Genomic DNA, 17,276 nt, shown 5'->3' with positions numbered 1-17,276 from the left:
TGGCTGGCCATCTTGCCGTACGGACACATTGATGTGACGTATTTAGTGGTGGACGAACGTATATATTATGCGACGCTTGTTTTGAAAGTAGGAAATGATTGGGAAATCACTAGATAGTAGTTACCGAATTATAATAAAGAAGAAGAACAGGTAGGAAGATATGCTCCATAATAAGATCTCTCCTTACGCTCACTTATATCACTTAATTTAGTGAACGCGATTGCTGGTTTTAATGTGAACATCTGTTACACAAAACGAACCTCGACATAAAAGCTGTCTCGGCAAAAGTGTCCTTGTGAGCCGTAGCAACCAATCAGAGTTCAGCTTTCATCTTCTAACATGCACTGGAGGAATGTAAGCTGATCTCTAAGTGGCCGCTTTTCTCAGCCAGTTCTGATACACTGTTTGTGGTAGACAGCTTCCTTCCTCATGGCGTGTTGTATATTGTAATAGGCTGTATTGTAGAGCAATTAGTATGGTTACCAATGACAGAAATATTCCTAATAAACTATATTGGGATGTTTTCTAGTAGGTGAAGGGATACTAATGACCCCCAACAGCTGCTTTCACCTGTCACTTGCATGAATATCCATTCCCCATTATATATTATTCAGTTTATGTTGAATAATAAGAATGTTGCTAGTACTCCACCTAGTGGTTACTTGTAGATATAACAGCCCCGGCAATAGAATGTTGGGGGCGGAGGAATCACGAGAAGTGTCTTGTGATCAGTTTAGCCACACAAAAAAAAAGCTTTTAGTATTTAGGTCATTGCATCCTCCAAGGGCTGAGAGGTGGGTAGATTATATTACTAAAAATGAATGCTATCTATTATTATTATTGGAGGTTTTGTGATATTCCACATTTAGAATGAGATGCATTGTCACATAAAAAAATTCATGTCTACAAACGTCGTTGCTGGGAACAGGCCCCGTTTATCAAAACTGTCTAAATAAAACGGTCTTTGCTGCCTGTAGCAACCAATCAGAGCTCTGTTTTAATTTTTCCAGAGCAGTTTATGATATGAAAGCTGAGCTCTGGTTGGTTGCCATGGGTGACCAGGACAATTTTCCTGTTAGACCGTTTTGATAAATGAAGTATCTGCTATTAAATATTTAAGGTTGCTGCTTTCTTTTTTTTAAGGGCACCTGAGTAATAAACTGGTTGCTTTGGGGAACTGCTCCACGTTTCCCTTGCAGTAGGTTTTGTAAAGTCCCCGTATTACATGTTCTATATTATTTATCTATAGGGTATTAGATATTGCAACCTGCAATGACCACACAAAAAATTACTCTGCTTTTTACTTAAAGGGGTTTACCAGTTTTATGTAACTAAAGCTTAATTGTTTTATGATGAAAAGTTCTATATATTTTGTGTCTCCGTCCCTCACCATTTGTCAGTGGATAAGAGCGTTCTTGTTTATATGACCCTGTCAGAGTCCCTATGTGTCCGTGAACACTCCATGTTCCTTCATGTGTATCTAGTCTAAGTCCTAGTTCACAAAGAGTTTTTTGCAGGCAGAAAAAATATGCCTGAAAATTCCTTAAAGAATTTTGAGGTCGATTTTGAATTGCCAGCATTGCTTTGACGCTTTTTTTTTCAAATTCTTTTGCAGTGTTTTTTTGCTTGAGGCCGTTGAAGCTAATACAAAAACCGAGGACAAAAACGCTCATAACGAGCACCGCAGGTTTTTTCGGCCTCCCGTTGCTTTCAACCGAAGGTCACAGGTGGAAACTGCTAGAAGAAAGAGCATGCCGCTTTTTTTTACGCGAGTAGCTGAAAGCCGCCCGGGAAAAAACGCCTCTGCCTCCGATTGAAATCAATGGGGTACAATTTAGGGCGTTTTTTGGCGTTGATCCCAACGCAGTTTCCGCATCAAAATGAGCGGCAAAAAACTCTGTGTGAACTGACCCTAACTCCTGACCCTAAGGCTGGGTTCACACAACCATGTTACGTCCGTAATGTATGGAACGTATTTCGGCCGGAAGACCCGGACCAAACACAGTGCAGGGAGCCGGGCTCCTAGCATCATACTTATGTACGATGCTAGGTGTCCATGCCTCGCTGCTGGAAAACTGTCCCGTACTGTAATCATGATTACAGTACGGGACAGTAGTTCCACGGAGAGGCAGGGACTCCTAGCATCGTACATCACTATGATGCTAGGAGCCCGGCTCCCTGCACTGTGTTCGGTCCGTGTCTTCCGGCCGAAATACGTTCCGTACATTACGGACGTAACATGGGCGTGTGAACCCACCCTAACTCCTGACCCTAACTCCTGACCCTAACTCCTGACCCTAACTCCTGACCCTAACTCCTGACCCTAACTCCTGACCCTAACTCCTGACCCTAACTCTCTTTAAGTTTATTGAGGTATACATTTGTTATATAGTCAACTGCATGCTATGACATCAGAATGTGCAGCCATATTGGTTGTCACTTTTGAGATGGTAAAACAATCACTTTTCTATTGATGGAGCGATAAAATGAATTATTTTGGGGAGCATTTTCTTTTTCATTAACCTCAGGGAAATGAGATAAATAATCTTGGGATGTACGCAGCATGTTCTAGAGCGGGAGGAGCTGAGCAGATTGATATATCGTTTGTAGGCTGTCAATGAATGTGTGTGAGCTGAGGAAGGATTCTATTGAATGACTGCAAGCAGAGATCTTAAAAATAATAAGGAATTCGTACCTAAAGTATATTAGAAAAATGGTTTACACAAAAACGATCTTACGGATAAATGATCTTAGAAATGAAAGGCCATGTAAACAATTGAAAGGCATTTTTTATTTTTTTAATAAAAAGGTCCGTCCGTTCATAAATTAGATGTGATAGATTACAGGTGGATCCTGCGTGTCTGACCCTGAACCCGTCAGGTCCGCGGGACTGACGGATTCAGGTCATAGCAAACGGTACAGCTGCTCTGTATAGGGAATACAGAGCAGCTGTAGCTCAACAAGTAAAACAATTTTTTAATAAAAACTATCACACTGATAAACATTTTTATTTAAAAAAAAAATTGCCCTTGGTGTACATAACTTTTGAGGTTTTTGGTCAAGTTTGATTGACTTTACATCCTGTCCATATAAAAGTATCCTATGCCTATGTACTAGATGAGTGTAAACAAGCAGTGCTGGTCCTGGGGTGCTCATTTTGCTATCTCTCTGTGTTTTGTCTTGCCAGGAGCGCTGGAGCCCAGTTAATGTTGGGGATACGAGGCTGTGCAGTGAATTTTTTGCTTGTTCGCAGTAAACCACTTGATGGCGATGGAATAATTATACATTAGTTTCATGGCATCTCCCTGTATTTCCGAGCCCAGGCCGCTGTCATGGTAAGTCCATATTATTTCTGTACACCTCGTTGTAATTTAGAAGAATATTAGAGGAGTTGTGTGCACATGTATCACCGAACTCCAATTATTTTTTGACACCACAATGTGTTCCCTACCAGAGCCATCCACAACGCCCACGTAACAGTGCTTTACGTAGTTACCCCAAAACAGTGCAATCCACAGTATCCTCCATACTCGACCCATTCACAATAACCCTCCAGGTGGCAAGGCACAGCGTACCCCAAATAAAGCCACTTACTGTGCTGCTTTTAATAAAAATGCTTTATTTCACCATTCTTCCTTACCACAATATCAGCCACCAACAGGGCCAGACTGAGACATAAAATCAGCTCTGGCACTTAAACCCCTTAATGACCAGCCTATTTTAGACCTTAATGACCAAGCCATTTTTTACGTTTTTCCATCGTCGCATTCCAAGAGCTATAATCTTTTTATTTTTGCGTCGTCATAGCTGTATAAGGTTTTGTGTTTTGCGGGACAAGTTGTACTTTTTAATAGCACCATTTTGAGGTACATATAATTTATTGATTAACTTTTATTAACTTTTTTGTTGGGGGGGAATAGAAAAAAACCTGAAATTTTGCCACTCTTTTTTGCGTCTTAAATCTACGCCGTTTATCGTGTGATCTAAATAACACAATAACTTTATTCAGCGAGTTGTTACGATTGCAACGATACCAAATTTGTATAGTTTTTGTATGTTTTACTACTTTTACACAGTAAAAACGCTTTTTTTTCAAAATGATTTGTTTTTGTGTCTCCATATTGAAGAGCCGTAGCGTTTTCATTTTTTCGCCGATGCGGTTGTATGAGGGCTTTTTTTTTGCGGGACGACTTGTAGTTTTTATTGGTACCATTTTGGAGTAGATGCGACTTTTTGATCACTTTTTATCACATTTTTTTAAAGTCAGGATTCACAGAAAACAGCAATTTTTCCATAGTTTTTTATAAAAATTTTTTTACGGCGTTCACCGTTCGGGTTAAATGATGTAATAGATTTATAGTCGGGGTCGTTACGGACGCGGCGATACCAAATATGTGTAACTTTTTTACTTTATTTAGTTTTTTTAATAGTAAAGCATTTTGTAAGGGGAAAAGCTGGGTTTTTCATCACATTTTTTTTTAAATTAACTTTATTAAACTTTTTTTTTACTTTTTTACTAGTCCCATTAGGGGACTATAATATGCGATTCTCCGATCGCTATTATAATACTCTGCAATACTTTTGTATTGCAGTGTATTACTGCCTGTCCGTTTAAAACGGACAGGCATCTGCTAGGTCTTAGCAGGCATTCGCTCCAGGCAGACCTGGGGGCCTTTATTAGACCCCCGACTGCCATTGGAGACACAGACACTCGGCGATCGTATCGTCGGGTGTCGGTGGGAGAGAGAGGGAGCTCCCTCCCTCTCTCCAAAACCACTCAGATGCGGTGCACGCTATTGTGCACCGAATCGGAGGTGTTAAACGGGTGAGATCAATACTAATATCGATCTCACACGGCAGAGCAGGGACGACCCCAGCCCTCAGCTACCTCTGGCAGCTGAGAGCAGGGAGATTTGACGGCTCCCTGCTCTGTTTACTTTATCCTGATGCAGTGCCGTAAAAAAGCATATGCATCAGAATAAAGCACGTTGGTGGCCGCCGTTAAAAGGCGTATTGGCGGTCACTAACGGGTTAAAGCTCACAAACCCACCTGCTGTCCATGCAATATGTTTTTGCGGTTGCGGACACACTCCCTAACTATACAAACTTATTGTACATTGTTTCTGATGCTCCTTGAAATTCTGTCTTCCTGTTGTGCTTCTCAAATATTTCATAAATCCCACAAAACCGCTGAATGGGAGCGGCATGTGATGGGCTGCATGTATTATAGAAATATTAAGAATATATGTGTGCAGTAAATTTAATCATTAGGTGGATGCAATTAATATTTCAGTAATCCTTATACATGAATATTGCAGCTAAATATACTTTACACATGAAAATGGCACCATAGAAATTGTACACCTGAATAATGCTGCTATATCTATATTGTACACATGAATAACACCCCTATATACTGTACATGTAAATAATGCCGCCATATATACTGCACACATGAATAATGCTGCTATATATAATATACACCTGAATAATGCTGCTATATCTATATTGTACACATGAATAACACCCCTATATACTGTACATGTAAATAATGCCGCCATATATACTGCACACATGAATAATGCTGCTATATCTATATTGTACACATGAATAATGCTGCTATATCTATATTGTACACATGAATAACACCCCTATATACTGTACATGTAAATAATGCTGCTATATATACTGCACACATGAATAATGCTGCTATATATAATATACACATGAATAATGCTGCTATATCTATATTGTACACATGAATAACACCCCTATATACTGTACATGTAAATAATGCCGCCATATATACTGCACACATGAATAATGCTGCTATATATAATATACACCTGAATAATGCTGCTATATCTATATTGTACACATGAATAACACCCCTATATACTGTACATGTAAATAATGCCGCTATATATACTGCACACATGAATAATGCTGCTATATATAATATACACCTGAATAATGCTGCTATATATAATATACACCTGAATAATGCTGCTATATCTATATTGTACACATGAATAACACCCCTATATACTGTACATGTAAATAATGCCGCCATATATACTGCACACATGAATAATGCTGCTATATCTATATTGTACACATGAATAATGCTGCTATATCTATATTGTACACATGAATAACACCCCTATATACTGTACATGTAAATAATGCCGCCATATATACTGCACACATAAATAATGCTGCTATATCTATATTGTACACATGAATAATGCTGCTATATCTATATTGTACACATGAATAACACCCCTATATACTGTACATGTAAATAATGCCGCCATATATACTGCACACATGAATAATGCTGCTATATATAATATACACCTGAATAATGCTGCTATATATAATATACACCTGAATAATGCTGCTATATCTATATTGTACACATGAATAACACCCCTATATACTGTACATGTAAATAATGCCGCCATATATACTGCACACATGAATAATGCTGCTATATCTATATTGTACACATGAATAATGCTGCTATATATAATATACACCTGAATAATGCTGCTATATCTATATTGTACACATGAATAACACCCCTATATACTGTACATGTAAATAATGCTGCTATATATACTGCACACATGAATAATGCTGCTATATATAATATACACCTGAATAATGCTGCTATATCTATATTGTACACATGAATAACACCCCTATATACTGTACATGTAAATAATGCCGCCATATATACTGCACACATGAATAATGCTGCTATATATAATATACACCTGAATAATGCTGCTATATATAATATACACCTGAATAATGCTGCTATATCTATATTGTACACATGAATAACACCCCTATATACTGTACATGTAAATAATGCCGCCATATATACTGCACACATGAATAATGCTGCTATATCTATATTGTACACATGAATAATGCTGCTATATCTATATTGTACACATGAATAACACCCCTATATACTGTACATGTAAATAATGCCGCCATATATACTGCACACATGAATAATGCTGCTATATCTATATTGTACACATGAATAACACCCCTATATACTGTACATGTAAATAATGCCGCCATATATACTGCACACATGAATAATGCTGCTATATATAATATACACCTGAATAATGCTGCTATATCTATATTGTACACATGAATAACACCCCTATATACTGTACATGTAAATAATGCTGCTATATATACTGCACACATGAATAATGCTGCTATATATAATATACACCTGAATAATGCTGCTATATCTATATTGTACACATGAATAACACCCCTATATACTGTACATGTAAATAATGCTGCTATATATACTGCACACATGAATAATGCTGCTATATCTATATTGTACACATGAATAATGCTGCTATATCTATATTGTACACATGAATAACACCCCTATATACTGTACATGTAAATAATGCCGCCATATATACTGCACACATGAATAATGCTGCTATATATAATATACACCTGAATAATGCTGCTATATCTATATTGTACACATGAATAACACCCCTATATACTGTACATGTAAATAATGCCGCCATATATACTGCACACATGAATAATGCTGCTATATATAATATACACATGAATAATGCTGCTATATCTATATTGTACACATGAATAACACCCCTATATACTGTACATGTAAATAATGCTGCTATATATACTGCACACATGAATAATGCTGCTATATCTATATTGTACACATGAATAATGCTGCTATATCTATATTGTACACATGAATAACACCCCTATATACTGTACACGTAAATAATGCTGCCATATATACTGTACACATGAATAATGCTGCTATATATAATATACACATGAATAATGCTGACATATAAACTGTACACAAGAATAACGCCACTATATACTGTACACATGAATTATGCCGCAAAATATACTGTACACATAAAGAATGACACTATATACTCTACACATGAAAAATGGCACCATATATACTGTAGAAATAACTCCACTATATACTGTATACAAATAATGCTGCTCTACATAAAATATACACATAAATAATGCTGTCATGTATAGTGTACACATTAATAACACCACTATATACTGTACACATGAAAAATGACCCATATTTACTGCACACATGAATACTGTGATATTTAATAAACACATGAATAATACCGCTATATATACTGTACACATTAATAACGGTACTATATACTGTACACATGAATAATGCTTCTATATACATGAATAATGCTTCTATATACATGAATACTACTGCTATATATACTGTACACATTAATAACGGTACTATATACTGTACACATGAATAATGCTTCTATATACATGAATACTACTGCTATATATACTGTACACATTAATAACGGTACTATATACTGTACACATGAATAATGCTTCTATATACATGAATAATGCCGCAAAATATACTTTACTAATAAATAGCTCCACTATATACTGTACACCTGAAAAATGACCCCATGTATACTGTCCACGTGAATAATACTTTGATATTTAATAAACATATAAATAATACCTCTATATATACACAATGTGCACATGAATAACGGCACTATATACTGTACATATTAATAATGCTGCTATATATGCTATACTCATGAATAATGCTGTCATACTGTACACATCAATAACACCATAATATACTGTACACCTGAAAAATGTAGCTAATCTATACTGTACCCCTTAATTACCTGGAACACATGCCACAAATGTACCACTCACACCTAGGATATTGACTTACAATGGAGGTGTTTGGGTTCCGGCGTAGTATTCATGGCTTTGACGTGAAAAATAATGCAGCATGTAGCGCTATTTTCCCTGTCAAATCTGCCAAAATCTGCAACAGATACTCTGCCACACATGCGAACAGAGGCATGGAGAAATCTTAGTTATAAGAAAAGATGTAAAAATGTAAACATGTTTATCCATTAAAAGATATGACTAAGGCCTCCCACACACAAGCGTGTTTGGTCTGTGATATACGGTCCGTACGTCGGCCACATTTCTCGGACCGAACTCAGTGCAGGGAGCTGGGCTCCTAGCATCACAGTTATGTACGACGCTAGGAGTCCCTGCCTCTCCGTGGAACTACAGTCCCGTACTGAAAACATGATTACAGTACGGGACAGTTGTCCTGCAGCGAGGCAGGGACTCCTAGCGTCGTACATAACTATGATGCTATGAGCTCGGCTCCCTGCACTGTGTTCGGTCTGGGACTTGCGGCCGACGTACGGACCGCATATCACGGAAAGAACACGCTTGTGTGTGAGGCTCCTAAGGAGGGACATGATTAACTTGTAGAAGTATATAATGGCCCTTAAACAAAATATGGTTAAAACCTTTGTCATGTACAACCCCCTCAAAAGACAAGGGGGCACTCCCTCCGTCTCGCTTGAAAGTTGATCCATTCTGATCGCCACTTGGGATCAGGAGGAAAATTATTCCTTTTTAGGGCAGAATGGTTAATGCTCTGCTTCTCTCTGATGCTTGATTGTAGAGTACACAGGCAGCAAACTGCAACCCTCTTCTACCCCGCGCCATCTCTCTGTGTCTGATCAGCGGCTGCATACAGATAAGCTTGATCAGACACCCAGAGTGAATAGGCTTCAGTCCATAGCCATAAGTAATAAGGACTGTGTGGGTGGCAGCCAACCAGCCCATCTGGCATATGCCATGTGGCCAGTCCGGCCCCTGCCGCCAATGTGCTTAAAATACTGCCACTAGTACTTATCTCATTTTGCACATTTCCCCATCGCTGTCCTCTTCTGGTGGCGTGTAAGTAGCCAGTCCAATGTCCATGTAGCTTCCTCTTCCCGTACAAGAAGGACACCTTGTGGAAGTGACCTGTGACAGGAGAGACAATGCTCAATACACAAATATTATTTCCATTCACGTCAAAAGGAGAACTCTATTATCGCAGTGCGCACACATGACCACCGCTCCATTGAAATGGCCTCGTTCTTGTGATCGTTAGGGGTCCCAATGGTCAGAACCCCTCAGCAATCCTACATTTATGATCTATCCTGTGGATAGGTGATTAATTATTATCGTGAGACAACCCCTTTAAGGGTTAAAACTATAATCTATAAGAATAAGTCTGTAGTTTCTATAATTCAATATTTAGATAAAATGAACCAAGCGATCACTTTATACCACATTCCTAGGTATCACGATGAGATAGGCCCCAGTGATTTGGAATTTGCACACGTCACTTTACGGTAGCCATGGAAAGAGCTGATTGGTCCAGAGCACTTTGTACGTTATGTGTACTTTCCTCTTGTGATTTTCATTCTACACATTCCGCATGAACTTAAATAAATCTGATTATTCATTATTTTTTTTGTGTTTATGTGCAGGTTGAATTATTTTTTTCTCTATGACGGATCAAAGGTGAAGGGAGAAGGTGACCCCACAAGTGATGGAATTAATTATTTCTATCCTCCTCAGGTAAGTTATATCGAGAACTGGGGTCGTCTGACGGCTGTTTCTGTGAGTCGGACAGAACATAATGGAAAGAGCCGTGCTCGTGCATGGCCATCTCTCCGCATATTCCCTGCCTGGAATCGGTGGCCCGCGGCCGCTTTACCAGCTGGGTCGAGGGTTGAGTGACCCCTATTCTCAATATGGATACGTGTCCCAAAAAATGAATAAGCACAGAGTTTTGGAAAATGGTGTTGAAGTTTGGAAAATGGTGTTGACTTTAAAGTTTGTATACTTGTGAGGGGAGTATAAACTACATTTAATATTCATTTTACAGCAAACCCCCTAATTCTATTTAATTTGCAACCACAGTACAATGTGAACAATATGGGATTATGGGAAAGTAGGTAGCGGCCCTACCTCAAGGGGAATGCATCTATGGCAGGCAGAGGATGGTATGGCAGCACCAGTATGAAAGGTGGTATGCAGCCTGATGGTATTTAAAGGGGTTTTGGATATGTCATAAATGTCAGACACAAAAAGCTAGAACAGGATATAGGGGGCCCCGTTCTAGAGATAGGTGAGGGTCCCAGAGGTGGGACCCGCATCTATCTGACATTTATGACGTATCCTGTGGATATGTCATAAATGTCCCTCGTGGGAAAACCCCTTTAAAGACTATATGACCAGAACTTTATAAGTGGTCCTTGTGGCATCTACAGATTTTAAACATGTCCTTTTTAAGGAGTGATGTTGTCATTAACTCTTGTGGTTTCCATTGAGTTGAACGTTAGTCATGTGTTGTTTGTGTATAGAGAAGCATTGAAGCCATTGATGCTGCTTTTTGATAGATTTTTATGTCCTGTGTAGTTCCGCTGTAGTGACACAACATTTCCAGATCTTCTTTACTGTTAAGTCTTTGTTACCTTGATAAAGATAATTCCCTAATTCCTGTGAGAAACCTTGTGACATTCTCTACGCCTCTGGAAAAACTGGTCGTTTATGGCCATAACAACATTTCTATGTGGGGGGAATTTAGCGTGGCGGATTCATTGTATGCACTATTTACTAGGCCTCCTGGAGCCCTTCGTCATACTCCAATGCCGACCACTATACTATAACTTGTGCACATGCTTCCTAGATTTGCTATTGCAACGCTGCTTTTCTTCGTGCCATGGAAAGTGCAGCCATATTGGAAAATATATACATTATAAGAAAGTTAAAAATCATTTATCAAAATCTCTGAGCAGTGTATGTATCCGTACAGCGGGCATCTTGGTTTGCATTTATGACTAGTGCTTTTGAACAACTACTGTTTGTGTTTTCTGGTTTTATGTATATAAAGTGTAAATAGTGAAAGGTTATGGAACTGTAATATACTGTCTGCTTGCTGTCAGTGAATGGCCACATTCTTGTGGTCATGTGCTGGTGACACAGGCACTCGGATGTTAGAGTTCTCTCTTGTAATGAGGTGTTCACCATTAGACATGATAAGGAAGGGTTTTCTGCCTCTGGGTGTCAATGAAAATGTTTTCATTCACTGACAGCAAGAAGATATCGTAAAGGTGAGAAAATGACAAATTAGAAAGCCGCAAAACACTTTGTTATACAATGAATCGGTTGTATTTACGTAAAACTGAAAAGTAAAACAGAGCTTTGACTAATATGTTAACTAATTTGATAATGTTACTTGTTTTTTAGACCGTTATTGACCTGCAGGAATTACTATGTGGACAGATTGCAGGAGTTGTTCGCTGCCTGACTGAGATTTCCAGCTCTCCTCCCGATCTTATTAGATTACGAAAACAAAAATTTGCAATTCAGGTGCATGGGGAGTATTTGTGGGTGAGTATTTTTGATAACTAAGGCCCCATTCATAAGGCCGTAATTTTGATCCGCAATCACGGAGCATAATTGCGGATCAAAGTACGGGCCCATTCGTTTCTATTGCCCACAGACACATTCCTGTATATTTACGGGGAGGTGTCCGGGCCGTAGAAATGACCCGCAAAAAATAGGACATGTCCTATTTTTTTTTTATTTTTTTTTACACACCCTGCTCCCAGACTTTATAATAGGAGCACAGCCCGCAAATGTGGGTGACTGTCCTCAGCCGGCCATGCCTGTAATCACCGGCCGTTATTACAGGCACGGCTGTGTGCAGGGGGCCTTACCCTTTTCATGTCACCCTTTAAAGTGATTTTTATTTAAAGGGTAACTAAACTTTCAACAAACTTCTGACATGTCGTAGTGACATATCAGAAGTTTTGACCGGTTGGGGTCCGGGCTTTGAGACCCCCTCCGACCACTAGAACAAAGCGGTAGAAGAGCTCGGATGAGTGCTGAGACGTTTGGTTTCTGATCGGCTTTTCTAATAAAAAGAATGTAACAGTGTTTCTGATGGATCTATGACAGATCCATTCTTTTAATAGATCAAAATATAAGTGTATTGAACTAAGCGGATCAGGGCTCACCGAGCGCTTTTGCCGCTCCATTCTAGGGGTCTCAGTGCTTGGACCCCACACCGATCAAAACTTCTGACATGTCACTATGACATGCCAGAAGTTTGTTGAAGGTTTAGTTACCCTTTAAATGTTTTGTTTTCAAATTAACAGAAGTACAGGATGAACAGAAATGCAACATTTTATAAGACTTTTTTACATAATTGTATTGCAAGATGAGTGGATAGTTCTTGTGAAAAGATGAAGGTACATCACAGAGAAACAAAACCTCAACACAAACTGTTCCGAGAACCATATAGCTCTGGGTTTTTGGCAAATCCACATTCAAATTTGGGAAGAAGTAAATCCAGATCTTGTCCTCAAGGAAGCGATGATGGTGCAGCCACCTCTCCACTGGGAGTGCTAGTTACAGAAACCTATGAAACCCATTTCTGAGCAAGGCAGAGCACCCCAAGGAGACTCCGTACACACTGCTGTCAAATCTTCTGTTTCTGATGGATCTATGACAGATCCATTGTTTTAACAGATCAAAATGTAAGTGTATTGGATTTCATTCACTTTAATGGGCTCCATTGAAATGATGTAGCAGACGACACTATTTTCTACCCTTTAAATGCAATGAAAAACGAACAGAAATGAACCTAACTGATAACTAATGGCACAAAAATCAATACCGTTAAAAGGGATTTTAATGGAAATGCTTCTTCGAATATGGTAGGGAAAGCCACCAGTGTGAAGAGCCTCATAATAGTCTTTGTTTTTATATTAATGTTGGACATTTCTTCTGTTACTAACAATGTAGACTTATGTGGTAGACATGACGTAAGCAGATCCCGCCAATCTTGGTCGTATCCACCTATAATCTCATATCTATGATGACGTGTACCACTGCTTCATACCAGCAGATCATGGACTAATAGTGCCCTCTACTTGGAAAACCAAAAACAGTCCATGCTCTGCCGATACAATGCAGCATTACTAAGATCATGTGCTAGCACAAAGCTGCTTCCTTTCATTGATCTGCATTCCATCATAGGAAGAAGCCAGATTTTTGCCCTTTGTTTTTTAATATTTTTATTTACAACTGAAAAATATGTCTCTGTGGCAAAAAAGAGGGTGACTCTAACAATGCTACTTAAATTGTATTGTTAAAATGTCACAATAAAACCTGCTTGATGGGTATTTGTGCACAAAGTTGGTTTCATTATATCCTCTGAAATGATTGATTTGAGGACTTTGAAAAAGTAGTTCTTAGAGGATTTGTTCATCTTTGCACTTTCATTGTTTTTCAGGCACTCGGATGCTCTGCGGATGTTTCTGATGTCACTTGCAAGTGCTTCCTGGAGGATCTGATTGGACTGTTCCGGTTTTATAATGGACCGTTGTGGCATGCTTACCGGGTAAATATTAACTTGCTATAACTCCTGTTTTATATGATGTTTATGCACAATACTGTTAATACCATCTAGTCACGTAATAAAGAGGTTGGACAAGAACTATGTTTTTCTGAAAAGTCCTGTACATGCCAGATTTAGGAAAATATAATTCCCCATTCCATCATAGCCTTTCTGTTTCGGTTTCATTACGGAAACTCGGCAGACCTTCATCACGTGGCTGCTGTTTGGAAATGTACTTTCCCATTGTAAATCAGCCATGTGTCTCTTCTAACGGCAATTCCCAGTCCTCTCCTGTGCATGTGATATACATTGATATAGCATAATTTCATTGGTGGTTCAAGTGTCTCCTAGGCACGCTTGGCTGCACTGGTAACATAGCTGATATAATGCAGAGGATCTATTACAGCACAGTGCTCGCCCTGTACTGTGAGAACAGGCAAACTGCACATGCCGGGAATCACAGCACAGGGAGAGAAACCACGCCGTTATACAGAGATGGCAGCATTGAACTGCGCATGCGTGACCGGGAGAAAATAGAACTACTGCAGGACGTCTTTAGTGTAAACAAGGTATAGGCTTTTTATGGGGTACTTTGAGGAGTGATTTGGGGCAAATGGTCTTTTTGATCAAATAAGTGGCTTTTAAAATGAAACTAAGCATTACCTTGAATTCTAGGAATACCCCTTTAATTCTAACTATTTTTAAGTGTATGGAGAAAGGCATTGAGTGTAGTTTAGAATTTGGTAGTAAATGTATGGGGTTCTACACATTCATAGCATTAGCTGGTTTCTTCTCAGGTTCATTCCCAGGTGGAGCTGAGCGAAGATTGGAATCTTTACCTAGAGCATATACAGAACACCTCCGACCTGCACAAGATCTTCAACTCCCTCAGACACGTGGATAAAACGAAAGTATGGCGCCTCCATTTACCCATCAATGTATTATGTCATGAATTCAAGCTCAGTCGGCTAAAAGCCAAATCCCATTGCATCTTCGAGTTGTCCTTAAACACATTGAGGACTCCTTTTCATTGAGCTATTCCAGCAATGACTGGCTTATTGTTGGCAGTCCTGCTTAGAAACGCAACAATTCGATGTTATTACCGGATTTCATGGATAGTTATTTCCTTCATAGAGGCTGTGTAGTCAATGGATGCCAGCAGTCTTCCAGTCGGTTTTTGCTGTCGATATTTGCTCTGGTTGAAAGTAGTGGAGGGTTCAGTTTAAGGGACTCTCTCGATTACTTCCATGTGTCCTAACAAAGCATATTGAAAGGGGTTAAACCCTATGGGTTCTGTCTGCAGTTGTTAAAATTGCTGTGGCGAAAATATCATTTTGTGTTTTGAGTGTTAGTTAAACAGTAAAATTAAACTATATAACTATAAGGCCCTGTTCACACAGAGTTTTTTTGGACGCGAAAAAACTGCATCGGAAAACGTGCCAAAAATCGGCCGAAAACGGGAGGCGGAGGAGTTTTTTCCCTGCGAGCATTTAAAACCGGCTGGCGGGAAAAAGATGCGACATGCCCTATCTTCGTGTGTTTACGTCTCTGATCTCCCATTGTCATTGGGAGGTAGAGAAAGCGTTTTTCGCAGCGTTTTTGCCCGCGGCACTCAATGGCCACAGTCGAGAAACGCGGCAAACGGCCGGCAGGCAGATCAAAATCTGCCTCGAAATTCCAGACGGAATTTGGGGCAGAATTTTCAGCCTGCAAAAAAAACTCAGTGTGAACATACGCTAAAACTGCAACAAGAACCAATTCTTTTCATTTGATGAATTTCTGTTTTGTTCTTGCAGGTAGATCCTCTTCTCTTGCTGAAAGCCGCGCTCATTTTGCAGACATGTCAGCGCTTTCCCCACATACTAGCTGGCTGCATTATGTATAAAACACGGTATGCCTGGTTATCCTAATAAATGTTCTGATTATTATTAACTGTACATAGACTGGTTATCTTATTTTGCACTCCCTTTATTATAGCCCAGAGTTGTATGCAGAATTGTTCTGGTTGCTGCAAGAATTAGTTAACCCTCACAACACTGTGTAGGCTGACACGTGCCTAAGGCTCTTTTTGCATCTTACTTTTCAGGCATGTCGGAGATCTATGCCGGGAGTATTTCCCCACATGGTATACAGTGGCACATGTCGGCAATTAATTTCCAATGTAAAATATATATATATATATTTTTGTTTACTGTGCCCCACTACAAAAGTTATGCTGACACTTCGTAGACAGGCATATGCCAAAGGACACTCTTTTGGCATACTTTGGGTACAGGGGGGCCTATGGGCATTTCGGAGTATGTCTGTTGGGCAATACTCTTGGCTTATACCTCCTACATGACTGAAAAACGTGATGTGAACAGAACACCTTCGTTTTTGGATGTCTGAGGAAGATGTTCTAGGTAAGGCCTGGGTTTTAAATGATGAAATAATGGATCCTTTTTCTGCTATTCAGTTTTCTGACTGCAAATCATTGGCCTGTGTTAATAAAGTTACATTATTGAAATGGACCATTTCATAAAATGGTCTTGATTTGTGATCTCCTGCTTTTTGTCTCCTAAATTTTAGAATAGTGAGTACACAGCTGCCTCCTTCACTGACTTCGAGGGTTCTCTTTCATAGCCTTGTACAACATGTGAGTATGCCACAAAAAAAAACACCTTCTGGGTAAAAAGGCTGTGATTGTATATCAATATTCAGTTATCTATATGTACCCGGCAGGATTCCCTGCAGCTCTCATGACTTACATCGTAGATAGTATTCAAAACATGAAATGTTCACTATATATTACAGAATTTTTGTTTGTGCAATTCCTTTATATATACACGTATAGGTTCTCTATAGGTTGACCTAACATTTATAGGATGATTTAGCTTGAGTTTGGTTATGACTAATGGAAATTTGAAGTTAGATCTATTTTGTCCCTTTTTTTTTCTAAATGAAT

General features: G+C 39.0%; 1 protein-coding gene across 2 annotated transcripts in view; it reads left to right on the top strand.

Annotated features, from left to right (window-relative positions):
* HPS4 (HPS4 biogenesis of lysosomal organelles complex 3 subunit 2) overlaps nt 1–17,276 on the top strand; it is a 60,694-nt gene continuing 43,418 nt past the window's right edge. The window contains exons 1-8 of one of the 2 annotated variants that reach the window (XM_075830829.1): nt 1–150; nt 3,188–3,335; nt 10,410–10,500; nt 12,175–12,318; nt 14,228–14,335; nt 15,130–15,243; nt 16,129–16,223; nt 16,901–16,967. In XM_075830829.1, coding sequence (XP_075686944.1) covers nt 3,295–3,335; nt 10,410–10,500; nt 12,175–12,318; nt 14,228–14,335; nt 15,130–15,243; nt 16,129–16,223; nt 16,901–16,967 — 660 coding nt within the window. In that variant the 5' untranslated portion in view covers nt 1–150; nt 3,188–3,294. Of the gene's footprint in view, nt 151–705; nt 795–3,187; nt 3,336–10,409; nt 10,501–12,174; nt 12,319–14,227; nt 14,336–15,129; nt 15,244–16,128; nt 16,224–16,900; nt 16,968–17,276 lie in introns of those variants that run through there. The other variant, XM_075830838.1, reaches the window with a different exon arrangement.

The sequence above is a fragment of the Rhinoderma darwinii genome, chromosome 1, assembly GCF_050947455.1.
Source record: "Rhinoderma darwinii isolate aRhiDar2 chromosome 1, aRhiDar2.hap1, whole genome shotgun sequence".
Lineage (NCBI taxonomy): Eukaryota > Metazoa > Chordata > Amphibia > Anura > Rhinodermatidae > Rhinoderma > Rhinoderma darwinii.
The sequence above is the reverse complement of the archived record's forward strand: the minus strand, read 5'-3'. Positions and strand labels throughout refer to the sequence as shown.